The sequence below is a fragment of the Lathyrus oleraceus genome, chromosome 5 (genome assembly GCF_024323335.1).
Source record: "Lathyrus oleraceus cultivar Zhongwan6 chromosome 5, CAAS_Psat_ZW6_1.0, whole genome shotgun sequence".
Taxonomy (NCBI): Eukaryota; Viridiplantae; Streptophyta; class Magnoliopsida; order Fabales; family Fabaceae; genus Lathyrus; species Lathyrus oleraceus.
The window spans coordinates 222,950,323-222,971,821 of NC_066583.1; the positions used below are offsets into that span (position 1 = coordinate 222,950,323).

A 21,499-nucleotide genomic window follows, 5' to 3' on the forward strand; every position below is an offset into this window, starting at 1 on the left:
AGTAGAGTCCTCCACTATCCTTAGCACTGTCAATCATCTTTCCCGAGTTCAAATCCTGAAAGACACAGCGAGATCGGAAAGAAATAATTTGACAATTTATATCTTGGGCTAATTCATTGACGGACATTAAATTACAAGATAAGTTGGGAACATGAAGGACATTTTTAAGAGTTAACAATGGAGACAACACAATTGACCCTTTACCCGCAATGGCTGAAAAAGAGCCATTTGAGATTTTTTATTTTTTTATTACCTACACATGAACTATATGAAGAGAATAAAGTAGATTCGCCTGTCATGTGATCAGAGGCACCTGAATTTACTATTCAAGTATGTTGGGTACTGACACTAAAAAAATGCAAAATTACCTTTTGTTGCTATAGAGCAAGAAGAGGTTGGAGACTCGAGGAGTTTGTACATCCTGTCTAGTTGCTCCGTAGTGAGTGAAAACTGAGACAAATGAGATTGTTGTCCTTGATCAGAATTACCAGCCTAAAATGCACGGCCATTTTTCTTCTTCCATTTAGGAGGTTTGCCTTTGAGTTTCCATCAAGTTTCATGTGTATGCCATTTGCATTTGCAGTGATCACACCAATGAACTTTGTTTGACCTTCTTCCCTCGTCAAGGTTCCTAGTAGCCAAAGTTGAGCCTTTAAATTTTTTTCCAAGTCTACGCCCCGAACCCCACTAGTTGTGGAAAACTTTATAGTAACCCCTAACCCAGTGCTCTGATACTATATTAGAAAAAATAGGTAAAAGTTGTTGTCTTTTAATCCTCAACCTTATGCTGGTTTATATAGTGAAGATACAATTATTACACTTGATTTTCTCCTTAGTGGAGAATAAAGAAAAATAAAGGTAGTATTAAATGCAATAATAAAATCGAAAATAATATATTTTCCAACATATAATATTATGGACTTGGGCATGTGGTTTCGAATAACATTAACATCAAGAAATGGTGCATCTATCTGCAAACTATATATGCATTTAACTTGATTATTCAAAGAAATCATCCTTTTGGTTTTTTAAACCTAGAAAACACATTAATTGGCAAGAAAATCAATGAAAGACTGCATTGATTGACATAACATTGAGATTAGATTTAGATTAAAATTTGTTGAATATTGAATATTGGTGAGGTAAATATATGGTTTAAAAAAATTCTAGCATAATGAGTTAAGACTGAATTACCATTAGCTAAGGTCACAATAACAAAATTAGTTTTATAACACGCATCAAAAAATTAAGTTGATGAACAAACATGATCATTAGCACCAAAATTTAAGATCCAAAAACCAATTTTATCATACAAGGAACTAGAAGTAGTACAAACAATACCTAATCATGACTCAATTGGTGGATGACCATGAGTCATAAACGAAACATAAATTTGATTGCTGCTAATTGAGGGATTAATTTCTTAAGCCAAGGGAAGTAAATTCACTTGTTAGAAAAATAACACAAGTTGATCATATTTCTCTTGAGATATTAAAGAATCATTGCTCGAGGACACAACCACCTTAGTATCAATAGAAGAATGAGAAATATTCATACCGTCACTACTAGATGGTTAGCTTTTTTCAAAACTAGGATGCTCGTGCTTTTGATAGAAGAAATCTACAATGTCTCCATTCAGATGACAAAAGGTGCATTGCCTATTTGAATTCTTAGAGCTTGAACCATTTCCAACAACGTTGCCTTTAAAGTCAGGTTTATGTGCAACATTGATCAAGATGGGGGAACCATCAAAATAAATCAGAAGCTTGTGATTTCTCTCTCTTGAATCGTTAAAGAATAACCCTTGTTAATTGATGGTAGAGGATCCATCAAAATAACTTGAGTTTTCACAACTAAAAGGTAATCACTCGAACTTGTCAATAACTGGATGACTTGGTCGTCAAGGCGATAATTTTGAACAAGCTGCATAATAAGGCAACAAAATTAATAAATGTGTGTACACACATGCAAAGAACGGTGGGAATTAATCTCTTCTCGTAGCGATTTTAATTCAATGGAGTAATCCATCACCATTTTTGTTTATTACTTTAAATTGTTGATGATGATTGAAAAATCAAATTTAAGTCATGTTGACTTTAGATAATTTTTCTTGCAAATCATGCCAAACATCAATCACATTTTCATGAAACACGATTGTTGAAGCAATCTGATGAAAAAATAGAATTCAGTATCAAAAATAGAATTCAATATCAAAGAATGAATAAGGTGATTTCATTAATCCCATTAGTTTCGATTAAGATCATCAAGGGAGGGAGGATTTTTTTTTTATAAAACCATTTTTGAATCAAAACTTGTTCTTCTCGCCTAAAACTCTTTACATTGATCTTCTCTAAACTAACTAGTTTGATCCAATCAACTTAGAAGCAGTAGTCATAAAGTTCTTACCTTCCCTTAGATGAACATAAAAGATTGAATGAATGCAAGATATGTTGAAGGATAGTTTGAATTATGCACATATACATGGTTACAAGGGGTCGATGAAGATGAACAAAAATGAAAACAATTAATCAACGAATGAAGAAGAAATAATGAATTGTTCATGACAATTATAGAAAGTCCAAAGAAAAAAGATGAAAAAAAGAGAAAACTTCAACTAACTTTCAAAAGTTCAAAACTAAGATTTAAAAACAAAGTAACAAATTCTCAAAGTAATATCATATTATATTATAGAATAGAATTGAGATCTTGAAAAATGCAATTTTCTTAACAAATTATGATCATTACAAATTTACTAATAGTGTGGCTAATCCAAATTAATCTATAGAAAGATAGTTAGACCTGTGCACATAGGCATGGTTATGTGCACATAGGCATGGTTACAAGGGATCGATGAAGATGAACAAAAATGAAAACAATAAATCAATAAACGAAGAAGAAAGAATGAATTCTGCATGAAAATTGTAGAAAGTCTAAAAAAAATGAAAAAGAAGTGAAAACAAAAATATAACTCTCTTAGTAAATTATGATCATTACAAGTCTATTAATAGTGTGGCTAATTCAGACAAATCTAAGTTATACTTGCATGTAGCATATCATAACTTATATTATAAGTAACTAACTCATATCAATTGTTTTAACCGACTAAAAATCTTGTAAGCTATATTATAACTTTGTTACACTTTCATATAGCTTATCATTAATTGTAATGTCAACATCTTTGTTTCTTTGATGTAATACTTTTTAATTTTCTCTAAAATTATATTCAAGTGATTCATTGTAATTCTGAATTTCATGTTGTGATATTTTGAATGCCTTATAGATATCCTATTCATTTTTTTAATATTATTCTCTTGGATTCTTTACTACAAAATACTATTATAATTAGAATTCTTTAAAATATTTTTTATAAAAATAAAATAAATACTATTTATTTCAATTAACTTGTGATGTAATAATCCACAAATAAAATTACAATAATTGAGATAATTTTTTTTTTGACAAATATTTGAGATAATTAATCTTAACTCTAGATTTTATGCATTTATCTATAAAAAGAACTTTATAAAACCCAATTTTTTGAAGCTTTAGTTTGATTTAAACTTTTAAGATGTTTGCAATATAGTTTTATCATCAACTAAACTGTCATATTAAGTTGGCCAATTATTGATTTTTAATTATAATTGTATACTTGTGTAGTACTAAAGAACACGTCTTTATTCGCATTACTTTATTTGTGGTTATGGACAACAGAGTTTGCCGACAGCAATTGATGTTTGACATGTCAACTAGAATACCAATTTAATGTGTTTTTTATGTGTCGCCAATGTTATGTTTTAATAGAAATATATTTTCAAGTGTTGTTTTAACAAGAAGTCGATATGTCCGAGTGGTTAAGGAGACAGACTTGAAATCTGTTGGGCTTCGCCCGCGCAGGTTCGAACCCTGCTGTCGACGATTTTAAGTTTTGCAATGCATCTCTTAAATAAAATTGTAAAGTATGAGAAACATATTTGACAAAAGCATAGTCCACTTGGACATCTTCACCTCTAACACATGGGATTAAGGACAAATGTTTCAGTTAACTAAAATGATTAAGGTACCTTTAATTCTATTTTTTAAAATGATTTTATAATAATATATTTTTTTAAGATAAAATTTACCAATAACTTTTTAAAATAAGTTTATAAAATGTTACTTTAGATATTTTTTTTATCTAAATTAAAAATAATTTTAAAATTTTAAAATTATTTTAAATAAGTTTAAAAAACTTTTACTATTTTGAAAAGATTTTTATAAAAAACATTCTTAATAGTACAAAGAAAAAATATTTTTTAAAGATAAAACAAATGGAGCCAACAAAAAAATAAATTTAAACCAAATGTTATGAATAGCAAAATAAAAAATCGCATATACAAATATACGTCGATAATATCATCTACGAGCTCAAGACGAATAACTTAACATATATTTTCCGCTAAAATAAACGAAGATATCAACTAGTCATAGTTAATGGATATGCGAGTAAAAAATTAAGAGTGAAAATAAATTAGTCAGCCTAACACATATTTATCGTTTGACTTATTTAAAATCCGATTTAACCGGATTCATTAAGTAAAAAAGTTAGATTCTGACATTAGGATTGTCTCTTCCTCCAGTATTATAAGTATTTGAATATGGATTACTCATAAGATTCACCATAAAAGTATTATGTGAATTCTCTCTCTTTTTATTCATTCTTTAGGATCAATATATATATATATATATATATATATATATATATATATATATATATATATATATATATATATATATATATATATATATATATATATATATATGCACAACACCAGACCATCTGTTTACAATCTGTTACAGAACCTCCTAGACTTCGGAATTTCAATCATAAGGTAACTGCTAAATATAACATAAGACTCCTAAATATAAGGTAATAGCAATAACTAATAACAACACAATAAATGTCAATAATATCTAAATAATCATAATCCCAATACCCCCCCCCCCCTAAAGTTGGAGCGTAAAGATCTCGAATGCCCAACTTGCGAAGAAGGAACTCAAATTGCGCTTTTCCCAGGTCCTTTGTGAAAATGTCCGCTAATTATACCGATGTAGGAACATACATGGGACAAATAATTCCAGCCATCACCGCATCACGAACAAAGTGACAATCAACTTCAATATGTTTTGTTCGTTCATGAAACACCGGATTTTGAGCTATATGCAATGCGGATTGACTATCACAATATAATCACATTCCTTTGGAGTGACTGACTCCCAAATCACCAAGTAACTATTTGAGCTATTTTAACTCACATGTAGTAACCGCCATAGATCGATACTCGGCCTCTGCAGAAGAACGAGAGACGGTTGCCTGTTTCTTAGTTTTCCAAGACACCGGAGAAAGGCCAAGTAACACCACCCATCCAGTCAAGGAACGTCTCGTAAGGGAACAACTCGCCCAATCTGAGTCGCACCATCCCTCTAGGTTCAATTCACTGTCAGACCGGAGTAGAATGCCTTGGCCCGAATGTTTCTTCAAATATCTAACAACCCTCAAGGCTGCCTCCCAATGCTCTTCACATGGTTGTTGCATGAACTGAGACAAAATATGTACAGAATATGCAAGATTATCTCTTCTTCCAGTATTATAATTATTTGAATATGGATTACTGATAAGATTCACCATAAAAGTATTATCTGAATTCTCTCTCTTTTTATTCATTCTTTAAGATCACTATATATATGCACAACACCAGACCATCTGTTTACAATTTGTTACAGAACCTCCTGGACTTCGGAATTTCAATCATAAGGTAACTGCTAAATATAACATAAGACTCCTAAATATAAGGTAATAGCAATAACTAATAACAACACAATAAATATCAATAATATCTCAATAATCATAATCCTAATACCCCCCCCCCCTCCTAAAGTTGGAGCGTAAAGATCTCGAATGCCCAACTTGCGAAGAAGGAACTCAAATTGCGCTTTTCCCAGGTCCTTTGTGAAAATGTCCGCTAATTATATCGATGTAGGAACAGACATGGGACAAATAATTCCAGCCATCACCGCATCACGAACAAAGTGACAATCAGCTTCAATATGTTTTGTTCGTTCATGAAACACCGGATTTTGAGCTATATGCAATGCGGATTGACTATCACAATATAATCGCATTCCTTTGGAGTGACTGACTCCCAAATCACCAAGTAACTATTTGAGCCATTTAAACTCACATGTAGTAACCGCCATAGATCGATACTCGACCTCTGCAGAAGAACGAGAGATGGTTGCATGTTTCTTAGTTTTCCAAGACACCGGAGAAAGGCCAAGTAACACCACCCATCTAGTCAAGGAACGACTCGTAAGGGGACAACTCGCCCAATCCGAGTCGCACCATCCCTCTAGGTTCAATTCACTGTCAGACCGGAGTAGAATGCCTTGGCCCGAATGTTTCTTCAAATATCTAACAACCCTCAAGGCTGCCTCCCAATGCTCATCACATGGTTGTTGCATGAACTGAGACAAAATATGTACAGAATATGCAAGATCTGGTCTAGGCACAGACAAAAAAATCAACCGCCCGATAAGTCTTCGATATGGTTTTGGATCTTTAATTGGTGTACCAGAAACCAATGCTAGCTTATGGTGTTGTTCCATTGGAAAATCCGCAGGCTTGGGCCCTAATAAACCTGTTTCCTCAATAATTTCCAACGCATATTTTCGCTGGCATAGATAAATTCCCTCGTGATTACGAGCTACCTCCAACCCCAAAAAATATTTTAAGACTCCCAAATCCTTCATATGAAAGCATGCACCTAAGTAAGCTTTAAAAACTTTCAGGGCTGCAATATCATTTCCTGCAATAATTAAGTCATCCACATAAACTAGCACATTGATTTGTATTTCTCCCCTGTGCAAAGTAAAGAGTGAGTAATCTGAATAGGACTGAACAAATCCATATCGCTTCAATGCCGTGACCAACTTAGCAAACCAACAACGAGGAGCTTGTTTTAAACCGTACAATGACTTTTTCAACCTGCAAACCAGATTTGGGTCAGTGTTATTAAAACCTGGAGGAACTTTCATATACACCTCCTTTTCCAAGTCACCATGGAGAAATGCGTTGTGCACATCCATTTGATGAACTTCCCACTTTTTAATTGCTGCCATTGCCAAGAAAGTACGAACAATGACCATTTTTTCCACCGGGGAAAATGTCTCGTCATAGTCAATTCCTTCTATTTGATGGTGTCCGAATACAACAAGTCTTGCTTTCAATCGTTCTATGCTCCCATCCGAGTGATGTTTTATTTTGTATACCCATTTGCTTCCAAGTGCTTTCTTCCCAGACGACAGTTTCTCCATAACCCATGTCTCATTGTCTCCCAAGGCTTGTATCTCATTGCGCATTGCATCACGCCAGCCAGAATCCTTTACGGCTTCTTTAAAAAATTTAGGTTCTTTCCCTGCCATGACAACTGCAATAAAATTTCGACGTCTAATAGAAAATCGTTCACAAGATACAAAGTAAGTAATCGGGTAAGGAGTACCTGAGGCATGTTCTTGGGTAGATGAACTTTTCGAGGACTTTACTTTTTGTATCGTATGGGTGACAAAATCCTTGAGTCTTAAATTCGGAACTTTGTTTCTCATCCCCCTTCCCATCTCGAGTGTCATGATTGCCTCCCTCCCAACAGACACCTCCTGCTCTCCTGATTCCACATCGTCTTCTTGCATCACCATAACACCAGCCCCATCAACTTCGTGTGTGAGAGCTTCCTCGCCATTTATACCACTGACACATACTCCCTCGTAAACTACCATAACAACTCCATTAAAGCCTTCACACAACCCCCCTGGAGCTGCATTTGCCCATTGTCTTGCAAGACCACTGATGCACCCCCTCCTCCAAATGATGCATCATAAGTCTTCCAACTAATATCATCAGCAACATACTCAATGTCAGAAACAATAGGAGGAGTAGAATGAGTTGTATCTAGTTGCACAGCAAAAGGAAATTCATGTTCATAAAATTTCACATCTCTTGAAACAATGTATTCTTTGGATTCAAAATCATATAATTTCCATCCCTTTTTCCCATAGGGATAGCCCACAAATATGCACTTGCGACTTCTACTCGCAAACTTATCCCCGTCACGTCGTTGATTATGGGCATGACATAAGCAACCAAAAATCTTCATGTTATCAAATTTAGGAACTTTACCAAATAATTTTTCATATGGTGTCTTATAATTCAGCACACTAGACGGTGTTCGATTAATCAAATAACATGCTGCCAACACACATTCACCCCAAAATTGCATTGGTAAATGACCCTGAAATCTAAGTGTCCGCGCCACATTCATAATATGTTGATGTTTTCTTTCAACTCTCCCATTTTGTTGTGGAGTACCCAGACATGACATCTCAAACACAATTCCATTATTAAAAAAATAATCACGTAGACAATAAAATTCGGTGCCATTGTCACTGCGAACTTTCTTTATTTTCTTATCAAATTGTCTATCAACAATTGCCACAAAATTCAAAAACATAGTCTCAATCTTAGTTTTATTGCATATCAAATAGACCCAAACTGCACGCGAATAATCATCAACAATTATCAAGTAATATTGTGCCTCACACGAGGAACGAGTTCGATAAGATCCCCACAAGTCACAATGAACTAATTCAAACAAACTTGCTGCATTATTCTCACTTAATGGAAAACTATCCCTATGCTGTTTGGTACGAGGATAAACATCACAAGGTCTATTATTCTTGCTCCTACTAAGCTGACCTACAGGAGGAATGAACTTTAACACCTTTTCCGACGAATGACCCAAACGCTTATGCCATAAATCCACTGTTGAATCTCCTTCCACCATCAAGGCATGCACCTTCGAAACACCGCGAAAAAAGTAAAGTCCATCGATCCGTTCACCTGCTCCAATCAACGTCCTCGTCGTCCGTGCCTATATTACACACGATGCATTAGTAACCTGAACGATACAATCAGAGTCATCGATTAGTTGAGTTACATAAATTAAGTTGCAATTTAATTGAGGCACAAAAAGAACACTATTGAGCCTTAATCCACCGTCCAAAATCACATTACCTTCCTTTATAGCAGTCGCATCTTTCCCATCCGACAATCCCATCGGTGTATTTGCAATATTTTTTACATTAGTCAAACAAGAGAAATTTCCTGTCACATGGTTTGAGGCTCCCGTGTCAATAATCCAAGAAATATCATTCTTATTGTGGAGGCGGTCTTTGGTTTTTGAATTATTCTTTTTATTAACTTTCATGATTCATAAAAAAAATGATAAAAAACATAAAAATAGAGGTTTAAAATAATAAATATTCTTTTTGTTTAGGAAAAAAAAAATTGGAGAAAAATGAAAAAGTAGGGGTCATCAAGGGAGGAGTGAGAGCGCGTATTTATACTAAGAGGGCGTAAGTGTGCGTGAGAGTGAAGCAGAAATCAAAAACCCAAAGAAAAAAGAGATCATTAGCGGCGGCGATTGAATCGGAAGCGATGGATCCAGACGCGTTGGCCAAGGCATTCGTCGAGCATTACTACACCACCTTCGACACTAACCGTCCCGGTCTCGCCTCTCTCTACCAGGAAGCTTCCATGCTCACCTTCGAAGGTCAGAAGATTCAGGGCTCTCAGAATATCGTTGCCAAACTCACTTCTCTCCCTTTTCAGCAGTGTCATCATTCCATCACAACCGTTGATTGTCAGCCATCTGGCGTTAACGGTGGAATGCTTGTTTTCGTCAGCGGGAATCTCCAGCTCGCCGGCGAACAACACACCCTTAAGTTCAGTCAGGTATCATTCTCTCTCTCTCTCTCTCTCTCTCTCTATCTAGGGTTTTATAATTCTAGATTTTAGGGTTTTTTGTTTTTTTTTTTAACAATTTTTGTGCTGTTTAGATTTTTGGATTAGTAATTTTGTTCTGATACGGTGGATCTAGGTTTTTTGAAATCTCAATTTTATTAGGTATTACTTGATTACAGTATTTAAGTGTTGCAAATTTATTTGGTTTAGGTTTTTGATCTGTGAGTTTGTTTTTTTGTGTGATTTTGTTGGATCTCTAGTTTGTTTTAATTGTTCTGTGGCCTTGATTATTTGCTAATTTGATTGTGGTTTGCTTTTAGATTTGGGGTTTGTTTGATTGATTTTATTCAAATTTATCTAGATTTCACGGTTGTGGTTTGTTTGATTGACTTATTTGAATTTATCTATGTCATATTGGAGAACATATGAAAACAGCTTATAGCTTATAACATATGTTTCATCTTATTTTCATAATTTCATAAGTTTTTCAAGATAGTTTATGAAAACAACTTATGATACATGTTTCAGCTTATTTTCATATGTTTTTCAAGATAGTTTATGAAAACAACTTATGATACATGTTTCAGCTTATTTTCATATGTTTTTCAAGATAGTTTGTGAAAGCAACTAATGTCATGTGTTTCAGCTTATTTTCATAAGTTTTTCAAGATAGTTTATAAAAACAACTAATGAGACACGTTTCAGCTTATGTTCATAAGTTTTTCAAGATAGTTTATGAAAACAACTAATGACACATGTTTCAGCTTATTTTCATAGGTTTTTCAAGATAGTTTATGAAAATAGCTTATGGCATGTTTCAGCTTATTTTCTTAATTTTTCAGAATATCTTATGCAAACAACTTGCAGTTATACGAAAAGAATTAAATTTGTTTTTGGTCATAGAAATAACTTATATGCACTTATCATGATAAATACTTATGCTATAAGTTGCAAATTAAGCTATTTATCCAAACGTGTCTTGTTGTTTTTTGTACCTATTGGAGTGAATATCTAATTTGCTTCCTGAATTTTGCTCATTATTGTTAGTATTCTAAAATGATCATTATTTTTTGTAAAATGTTAATCAGATTTGTCCCTTGTTAGATCTATTGTGAAATGCACCATAGCCATGGTTCACATAGTTCCAAATGCATTTCTAACATCACCAATGTAATATCATTATAGATTAGAGTCCTTGATCAGACCAACAAAGAGATGAATTTGATTGACATCTTGTAATTTTAGTGATAATTTTGGAAAATTGTTAATGTAGAGGGATTATGTTGAAACATCATTACAATTTCAGGGACTTAATCGGGTATTTATTTCTTCTTATTAGGATGGATTTGTCTTACTGAACTTCACTCATTAATAATTCCATGGAGATTCCTTCATTTATCAATTTTGTTTTCTCTAGGGTATCGTTGATTACTTGATGTTGAAAATTTATTTGGTGTGGTAGTGGATGTGTTTGTGGTCCTGCTGGTGTTACATTGCTTTTCAAATCTCAATGCCACCGTGCCTTAAAAATTGTGCCTTTATTGCTTTGATTTGTTCACCAAAGTCTAATGCTAGTTTGTGTTCACCAAAGTCCAAAGTCTAATGCCTTAAAAAATGCATGCGCTTTCTTACTACTTCACTCATATTTTAGGACCATCCTACTTGTATAAATTATTGAAATCTAAGTGAAGTATCTACGAATGCCAAATGTTAGAATAGTTAATACTGAAAGGGCTAAAGGTGAATAAAAAAAATCTTCATAACTTAGTTACCATTTGGAAGAAGGCTCTAATGCTGTCTCTAGAAATCAAAGTCTGAGATGGTGTTGAGAAGAACATGGTTCAAGTAGGATGGTAAAATGATGAAATTATTAACTACTGGATAAACGGTATGTGGATGTGGATGTTGTGTTGGATGTCTTGTAAGGCTAAACAAGATAAAATTAGAAATGAGAATATTAGAGTGTCGTGGTAGACTTATAGTGGAAATTAGGTTTAAGTGGTTTGAACATGTAGAGAGAAGATATGTGAATTTTGTAGTAAGGAAGGTAAATCAGATGGTAAAACATCGAAAAATTATGAGAATTTTTCAAGAAAGATCTCGTTATTAATAAGTTGGATAGAAACATAGTATTTGATTGAACATCATGAATAGTTTGATCTATGTAGCTGACCCCATTTAGTGGGATAAGGCTTGATTGTTGATGTTGGCTCATAGTCGGCCAGTTGCCGGAGGAAAATAGCCTGTGTGGCTTGGCATTAGGGGGTTACTGTAACTAATCATTAGAGAGTTTTTTTCCAAATTTACTGTTTTTTTTTCATATTGTTAAATGGGTTTTTAGTGCATTTACCAGTTATTATTGCCCAAATAGAACTGAGACTGTTTGAGAATAGAGGTATCAATATCACTTGATGGTCATCAATATCATTTCTTGTTCTTTTTGTCTTATACTAATAATTACCTATTTTCTGATCTCATTCAAGATTTACGAACTCAACTACTTTTTTTTTAATCTTTGCAGATGTTCCATTTGATACCAACACCGCAAGGAAGCTATTATGTGATGAATGACGTATTCCGGTTGAACTATGCATGAAGAACATAGACAGATGAATGTATAAGTTTGCCTACAGCTGTTTTGCTTCAGACATTTGAAATTTAAAATTGGCTCTTTTGGTTTGTATTGGTATTTCTTAATTGTGGCTCCTGTTTAGAATTGCGATTAAAACTTTGAAGAAAAAATTGTTGAAGATCAATGAAATTTTGGGGTTGAAAACTTTATACAGGCTCCAAACATCCATCCAATTTGCATTTAAAAATTGGTTTATGCATGTATCAATGTTTTTATTATATACTTGAGTTTTTGTTTACATTGCTGGTTTTAAATGTTGAATTTTCTTTAAGTTTTGTTCAGCACAAGTGTGTGCTAGCCATTGCAAATGATTGCTCTGTCATCCTCTTTGGTCAATTTCCTTCTCTTAAATATTCAAAATTTATGCACAGCGACAATACAAATATAGAGGTCTCAAATTGAGTAAGTAAATATTACAAGATAAAGCAACCAACACCTAGTAGCACCAGTAAACTAGCAAATGCTCATACAAACTAGGAATGGACACTTTCCATTACAAGAAATCGCTTAAAATGTTCCTTAATTTTCGTTTGAAGATTAACTTTCAAGTTCAACCACTTAAAGAAAGAAGATGACAAGTTTCATTTCTCTCCTAAATTTGGTACATCCACTTTAGTCATATCTGGAACCTTAATAGTAGAAGGAAGAGACAGAGATTTATTGTTTTCTTTGTCATCAGCATCCTGACCATTATTGTTAAAGGCTTTCTCTTTCATCTCTTGGAACATATTCCCAAAGGATCTAAATGGGTGGTTTATTCCATCCTTCACTTTCATAATAAGTGAAACTTCTGATAACTGCCAAGCCACGGTGAGAACAATCATCACTGAAAGAAGACAATGAGTCACAAAATTCTGCCTCTTCACCTTTTTCACCTCTTCGATTATCTCATCATTTTCCTTTTCCTCTTCCTTGCAATCTCCACCTTCCACCACAGTTTCACTTTCTTTTTCTTGAATTACAGAAGCCACATGCTCTGAAGGACTAGAAACTTCAGATTGGTCAACTGTCTCGTCTTTTTTTGACGATTCCAACTCCTAATAAATTAAATTGAGCTGTTTTCTTTGAGAGACATATAAATAAAAAATGTTAGAGAAAACATGAATTGCAAAAATACCTTAGAGACAGAGAGTAGTTGGGAGAGAGTGTTTTGGTATTGAGTTTCGTGGTCTTTAAGGTTATGATAATTGTCGTGAATATGTTTCTGAATAGCGAGGTCGATGAGCTCTAGCCTCCGATCTTGCTCCATGTTTGGGTGAGTGAGTCTCACATCCACCGCTAAAAGGTCTATTTTATTGGATAAAAAGGTACAACAAACACACAAAAAAGAAACGTGTCCACTTGCCTTTCGGTTTGTTACTCCAACTTCGGAAGTCGGATGCTTTCCATCGGTTATATGATTATGACTTTTAGAAAAAAACCTATAGGATTTTTATTAATAATATTTATTTAAATTATAAAGTAATCTTCTCCGACTCGAATAAATTAGTCTTACAATTATACCAAAAAACATACATAATTTTTATCTAAAAAATTATAAATATTAATTTAATGATACTTTTTTGGACAATTAAATCTGTTTTTGAATTTCAACCGTCTCTTTGAAACCATATTATTAGATTATTTGAATGAAATAATGTTATTTCCTCTACTAAAATAATAATGTTATGATATGCCAAGAGAAACAATCTTGTATCAAGTGGGAGACATCGAGCACGAGAAGCTTATGCAGAAAAATGTTACAGTGTCGAGGCCAAAGATACGACATCTTCCCTGTTATCACTGGTGTAACAATTGGATTAAATTCAATTATGATGGTACTTGAATCTTCATGTCTTACTTTAATCATTTTCCTCTTTAATGGTCTCATGCTTGAGTGACAGTGTTGTCATATCTTTACTTAATCACTTAGTCATTACAAGTCTCGTATTTTGGGATTGTGAACTGTCATATATGTTTATGTTGGTGCACAAGAGAAAGAAGATGAAGATGGATCTAACTAATTTCTGACAGAAAATTAAAATTGTGTTATGGATCAAATATACTACAAACTAAAATTATATTTGGTTTATATACTAATCAAAGCAAATGCAAATTCAAATGCAAGCTAAATTAAACTTAAATGTAAATCAAAATAAATTATATAAAACACCATCCCTTAATTCATATTCAGCTAATCAAAATCAACAACACCAATTCCATCCCTCAAATGGATAAAGCGTTCAGTCTTGATTGCTTTGGTCAGAACATCTGCCACCTGCTTCTAAGTGTTATAGTGCACAACTTCAAGCATCTCATTCTGAACCCGATTTCTATGAAAATGAAACTTCGTGTCAATATGCTTGCTTATTCCATGCATTACTGGATTCTTGGTAAGACTTATAGCTTATTTGTTATCAATCATCAACTTCACAGGTTTGCTCACCTTGATCTTCAAATCCCGGAGCAAGTTCATAATCCAAACCGCTTGACAAGCAGTCAAAACACCTGCAATGTACTCATCTTCACAGGTTGACAATGTAACCATCAGTTTTTTCTAGGAGCACCAAGAAATTGGACCTCCCAGATATTTGAAAAAATATCCAGAAGTACTTCTGTCAACTTTGTCTCCACACCAATAAGAGTCTAAATAACACATTAACTCTTAATCAGATTTAGCACCAGAGGGGAACAAAACTCCATACTTCAGAGTCCCTTTAACATACCTCACTATTCTGACAACAACTTGGTAATGTGACCACTTTAGTTTGTTCATAACCTACTCACCATTCCAACTGCATAACAATTATCAGGTCTAGTATTGCAGAGATATATCAATGAACCTACCAACTATTTAAAAGTTGTAGCATCTACATCATCACCCTTAACATCATAATCTAACTTGTGATTTGTTTCAACATGTGTGATTGCAAATTTGCAATTCATCAGCTCAAATCTCTTTAGAAGCTCAAGTTCATACTTTAGTTGATGCAAGATTATACCTTTTTCGGAGTAGATGATATCTATCCTAATATGTCATGTTTCCTAGATTAGTCATCTCAAACTCATTTATCAACACCTTCTCGAACTTAGTTATCTCATATGAACAACTCCCTGTTAGCAATATGTCATCAACATAGAGACACACCAAAATCATATTGTTATAAGATGTATGCTAAACATAAACACCATACTCCATCTCCATTTTCTGAATCCTTCAAGCTTGAAAAATGAATCAGTTTTCAGATTCCAGCCTCTAGGAGCTTGTTTCAGTTCATACAAGGCTTTATGCAACTTGTATACCATCCATTCCTGATTCTTTTTCACTAATCCAAGAGGTTATGATACATAAACTTTCTCAAGTAAAGGACCATTAAGAAATAAAAATTTCACATTTAAGTGCACCAGAAGCCAATTCCTGTTAGTAGCTATAACAATCATCAGTGTGATTGTTTCATGTCTAGCTATAGGAGCAAACACCTCAAAGTAATGTAGTCCAGATTTTTGTGGAAATCCTATACTACTAACCTTGATTTGTGTTTTCTAATTGATCAACCTGACTTTAGTTTCACCTTGTAAACCCATCTTACACTAATGGTTTTCTTCTTCTTTGGAGGCTCAATCAACTCCTAGGTATTGTTTCTTTCTATAGCCTCAAGTTCTTCTTTCATGGCCTTCAACCACATTTTCTTTGTTGAGAGCTTATTTTGTACTGAGTGGTTCAGAGTCTACCAACATGGCACACTGAATGACTTCCCCTTCAGATTCTATCTCAGTATCTTGCAATATGTCAAACTCTGCAAATCTTCTTGGTATTTGTATGATTCTTTGTGGTCTTTGAACTTGTTCAGAATCTTCTTCAGATGTTGTACTATCTTCAGAGGCATGATTACCATCAGATTCTGGATCATCATCAAAATCTGGATCAGAATTAGATTCAACTTCAAAGTCAGACTCGCCTTCAGACACTTCTTCAGCCTCAAATTCACTTTCAAACTCTAACTCGTCTTCAGACTCAGAATCTCCTTCAATGGCAAATTCTTCTTCTAAGTGTGAAATGTCTTCAGAAGTTAACTCAAGTGTTAACAGTGCACCGATATTGGATTGATACTTGTTCAAATCCACACTTTTGATTCTTTCACAATGACATCTCTGCTGAATTCAAATTTGTTAGTGACAGGATAGTGGAGCTTATAAGAACTTGTACCATGGTACTCTACAAACAACATAGCTCTGCTTATGTCATCCAACTTCATTCTCTTAGCATCTGGGACATGTTTATAACAAACAAAACCAAACACCTTCAGATGGCCCACACTTTTTTTTATCTCCAGTCCACTTCTCAAAAGGAACAATTTCCTTCAACTTCTTAGTTGGACATCTATTGAGCACATATCTTGCAGTGGAAACAACTTCTCCCCACAAGGTGTGAGGTAACTCCTTCTCCTTTATCACGCTCCTTGTCATATCTGGAGAAATTCTATTTCTTCTTTCAACAAGACCATTATGTTGAGGAGTGTATGGAGAAGTAATCCCTTGTTCAATTACATTCTCCTCACAGAACCTTCTGAACTCTGTAGAGTTATACTCACCTCCACCATCAGTTCTGATAATTTTTAGCTTCTGACCACTCTATTTTTCAGCCTTCACTTTGAACTTTCGAAACTCAACAAACACCTCATGCTTAAACTTGATGAGTGTTACCCATGTCATTCTTGTGAACTCATCCACAAATTACACAAAATACTTATGTCCTCCAAGTGAAGTTACTTCAAATGGTTCACATACATCAAAATGTACTACTCCTAAAGCATGTTTTGCTCTTTGAGCCACTTTTGGTGCAAATGGATATCTAGGCTGATTACCTTTCATGCATATCTCACATGACTTCTTAGGCTTCACAATCTTAGAAATGACATGTACCAACTTTTTATAACTCATATGTCCTATGATTTTGAATTTCATATGCCCTCATCTCTTTTGCTACAACTCATTATCACCTTTAGCACCTTCTACCATAAGGAAATTATTTTCAGTTGTTTCCACATTCACCTTGAACATTTTATTGCTTCCCTATTCAGACTGCATAATCATCTTATGATCAGAATCATCCAACTTAAAGAGGTTGTCCTTCATAGTAATTGAGAAACTTTTCTCAATTAGCTGACCTACACTCATCATATTGCTTTTCATGCCCGGAACATACCAAACATCCTTGATCAAAACAGTTTTTCCATTCTTCACTCTGACCTTGACATTTCCCACTCCTTCAACATTAAGATATTTATCATCAACACATCTAATTTTTGTCCTCTTTCTAGAGTCAAAATTAATCATCCATTGTTTATTTCCAGTTAGGTGATTTGAGCAGCCAATATACCACCAGTACACCAATTATCCACCATCAAAATTAGAAGCCATCAATAAAACATGTTCATCATCAGATTCTCCCCTGGCTATATTTTCTTCTTCTGATTTCCTTTCCTTGTTTGACCAACAATCAACAACAAAGTTACCAAACTTCTTACAACAATAACATTTAACCTTCTACTTGTCAAACATCTCCTTTCCCTTTTGATGTTTCTTCTCATCAGAGTTAGAGACTTATGATGTTTGATAACTACCACCGTGTTTCTTCTTGGCCTCTGACCAAGTCTACTTCTGATTCTTCTTACCAGAAGATGCCTTCAGATCCTGCTCTACCTCTCTTTCTAAGTTTCTCTCAATCAAACACAACTCTTGTGCCTCTAGACTGCTTTGCAACTCTTCAATTCTCATGTTGCTCAGATCCTTAGAATGTTTAATTGCTACAACAATGTAATCAAACTGAGGATTAAGTGATATCAGTACATTCTCTATGACTAGTTATTTAGAAAGAGTCTCTCCATAATATTTCATCTCATTTATAATTAGAATCACTTTGGAATGTAATATGGTATTTTCTCATTGTTCTTCATCTTGATATTTTTGTACTGCTTACGTAGGCTCAGAAGCTTCACCTTCTTCACTGATACATAACCCTAATATCTAGAGCAACGTACCAGTATGTTCATAGCAACGTACCAATATGTCCCACAGAGCCTTCGTCGTTGTTGAATCATTGATCTTCTCAAACATATTCACATCCACACACTGATGGAAGTAGAACAAAGATTTCTGATCCTTCTTCCTTAACTCTCTATACGGATTCCTTTGTGCTTCAGTTGCATCTACTGCAACCGCTGCATAACCGTCATTGACGAGATCAAGAACTATGAGTGCAACTTTCTGTTAGATGTATTTTGTATGATGTCAAAACAATGATACTTTAGCGTTTATGTACATCGGACGATATCATATGAGTCTAGTTGTGAATTTTAGCATTAAGAAGCATGACAACATGTTTGGAATTGGTTTAGAAAAGATTCATGCATCAAGAAAAGGTTTTTGTGCATCAAAAACTCGTTTTTGTGTGAAAAACAACATACAGGTCGACACATACGCATTATAGGTCGACCTAAAGAAAATTTCTTCTACAGGTTGAAACATACGTTTTATAGGTCGACTCATGTTCTACGGTTTTAAAGTCGGTACTCTCTGTTAGATATGTCGCCTCTACAGGTCGACTCATTCTATGCATACACACAATCAAACTACACATAATCATTTTTAGATTGGGTTCCATCTATAATTAGGGTTGATAACGTCCAATTTAGGTTTATTTTACTGTAAATTGGGTTGAGATCTTTGAGGGTTTCAAATCAGAAAACTGAGTTGGGGTTTTCCTTCTAGATCGTTTAGGGTTTAAAGGTTTTAAATAAGACTACATAATCCAGATTCGATCAAGTGAAGTCTTTGAAGAACGGGAGGTTCTTGCAAAGGAGTAGCGTGGGACGGTGGAACACATTAGTAAATCTTGGGTTACAACAATTGTGCATTTTAAATTTGGTCGAGTGAAAGCTTTGAAGAACAAGGGCTTTCTTGCAAAGAAGTAGCGTGAGATAGTGAATCAAAGTTATATTATTGGGTTACTTGATCAATCTTTGATTGGATTTCTACATTTCTCTTGTATGCGCTTTTTGCGAAGTAAGGTTAATTACACTGTCTCAATTCTAGTTTGAATTGAGGGCAGACGTACCTATAGCGAGGTCGATTGGGGAACAGCCTAAACAAATCCTTGTGTAATCTTACTCTCTCTCTCTCTCTCTCTCTATATATATATATATATATATATATATATATATATATATATATATATATATATATATATATATATATATATATATATATATATCTTTTATTTTCCATTTTACAAATTGTTGATTTCATCAATCGTGTGATCAGTTTATTTGGATAATATTTTTTATTACATTTTGAAATTGGTGTTGTTAAGTTGATCAAAATTCCTTAGGTTGTGATTAAGTTTTAAGATCAACAATACCACATAAATTTCCAAACAATATCGGTTGCACATTAGGTGTTCGACAAATTGTCTCAACTTCTTTTTGTCTGAATTATCATTGGAAGTAGACTATTCTTGTTGCTTTGTATTCAACTAGTTGTGATTAATTGTGTTTGGTAAATTTGTGATTCATTATCATACCGTGATTACTGTTACGCATATCCGAACTTTTTGATAGCGGGTTCGGTTAGACGATTTTGATTTGGGATACTTCCACTTGCTTCCATGCGCCATATAATTTTCAAAACAATTTTTTATCAAAGTTTTTAACTAGTGATCTATTCACCCCCTATAGATCTAAGCCTATCATCTAACAAGAACATCTTAAGCGGTAAACAACACACGCATCTGAATCATCCATCGTTTCTAATTCTTTCCATAAAAAACTGCAATCTTCGTGTTCAAACTACCATTTCCACCATTCATCTTTGATCTTGTGCAAGAATTCACTCAGATCTCACCAAACACTTGAGTTTCCCAATCCCTCAAAATCAAGAAATGTGATTATGTTCCAATTTCGATCGTAATTTAATGCGAGTTTAAGAACGAAATCAATCACACACACCTCATATTCACTAGTGTTTTCCTTGGTGTTTCTTGTGGATCTGAACTGAAGTTCTAGATATCAATTATTGGTGCACAAGAGGAAGAAGATGAAGATGATGAAGACGGAAGAGAGAGAAAAAAGATTCTAACTAAATTCTAACAGAAAATTGAAATTCTGTTATGGATCAAATTTGTTGCAAACTAAAACAATACCTGGTTTATATACTAATCAAATCAAATGCAAATTCAAATGCAAGCTAAATTAGACTTAAATGTAAACTGAAATGAATTATATCTAATTTCTTTCTTAGCGGTCTCGGGCTTGAGGGATTGTGAATCGTCATATATGTGTAATCAATTCTTCCTTAGAGGCCCGAGCTTCATGGACTATGGACTATCATATATTTTAAACTGATATCTCTCCAATAACCTAATCCCACTTATCATTAGCGGACCTATTCCTCTTTACTCTATAACTCATTGAACCCTTGAAGGGTACTTAGACCAACATGGGTAAGGTGATGTACGTGATAAAGCGCACCAGTTACCTCGCCATAATATTTGTATGGACAAGGTCATCCAATTAGAGGGTCAATTCTTCTTTGGGGGCAAGGCTTCAAGGGTATGACTTATCTTTGAGTCATATATTGATTTTGATAAGGATTACACAACTAATGCTCAAACAAAAGAGCAAGACTCTTAATGTCCATAATGATATAACAATCATAAGCACTAAGACCATGAAACTATGAGTAAAAAGTTATGACTATAAATACACCAGAAGAGAATGAAGGAAGACATCACTGATTTAACTGATCACTCACATTTAGGATTTCCTTGTACATCACAGGTAAATTCACAAATAATGCACTCTTTGCAAATACAATACTTATAAAAAACTTTACTTTCACAAATAGTTTCAAAGGTTTATTTAGAGATTCTTCATAGAATTGGATGATGGTATATACTTAAAAATGGGTTTATGTGATGCTCTCACTTATGAGATGTGAGAAATTTTGTATGGTATAAATTTAACTTGACAAGAGATACTTACAAATCTAGTGATTTA

General features: G+C 33.9%; 2 protein-coding genes and 1 non-coding gene across 3 annotated transcripts; 2 read left to right on the forward strand and 1 right to left on the reverse strand.

The window, feature by feature from the left end:
- Positions 1 to 3,833: 3,833 nt before the first annotated feature.
- Positions 3,834 to 3,915, forward strand: TRNAS-UGA (transfer RNA serine (anticodon UGA)). Its single transcript has one exon. It is a non-coding gene; the product is annotated as a tRNA-Ser (tRNA).
- Positions 3,916 to 9,360: 5,445 nt separating this feature from the next.
- LOC127083126 (nuclear transport factor 2A) lies at positions 9,361 to 12,613 on the forward strand. The gene is made up of 2 exons (XM_051023368.1): positions 9,361 to 9,823; positions 12,354 to 12,613. The coding sequence occupies exons 1-2, from the start codon at positions 9,527 to 9,529 to the stop codon at positions 12,426 to 12,428; spliced, it is 372 nt and encodes a 123-aa protein (XP_050879325.1). The 5' UTR covers positions 9,361 to 9,526; the 3' UTR covers positions 12,429 to 12,613.
- Positions 12,614 to 12,839: 226 nt separating this feature from the next.
- On the reverse strand, positions 12,840 to 13,852 carry LOC127083125 (uncharacterized). The gene is made up of 2 exons (XM_051023366.1): positions 13,582 to 13,852; positions 12,840 to 13,501 (listed from the first exon to the last, which is right to left on the reverse strand). The coding sequence occupies exons 1-2, from the start codon at positions 13,711 to 13,713 to the stop codon at positions 13,046 to 13,048; spliced, it is 588 nt and encodes a 195-aa protein (XP_050879323.1). The 5' UTR covers positions 13,714 to 13,852; the 3' UTR covers positions 12,840 to 13,045.
- Between the last annotated feature and the right edge of the window lie 7,647 nt (positions 13,853 to 21,499).

Coding starts and splice junctions, on each gene's coding strand:
- LOC127083126 (XM_051023368.1), top strand. CDS start 9,527: ATGGATCCAGACGCGTTGGCCAAGGCATTCGTCGAGCATTACTACACC. Junction 9,824..12,353: donor ACACCCTTAAGTTCAGTCAG/GTATCATTCTCT, acceptor TAATCTTTGCAG/ATGTTCCATTTGATACCAAC.
- LOC127083125 (XM_051023366.1), bottom strand. CDS start 13,713: ATGGAGCAAGATCGGAGGCTAGAGCTCATCGACCTCGCTATTCAGAAA. Junction 13,502..13,581: donor AACTACTCTCTGTCTCTAAG/GTATTTTTGCAA, acceptor TTAATTTATTAG/GAGTTGGAATCGTCAAAAAA.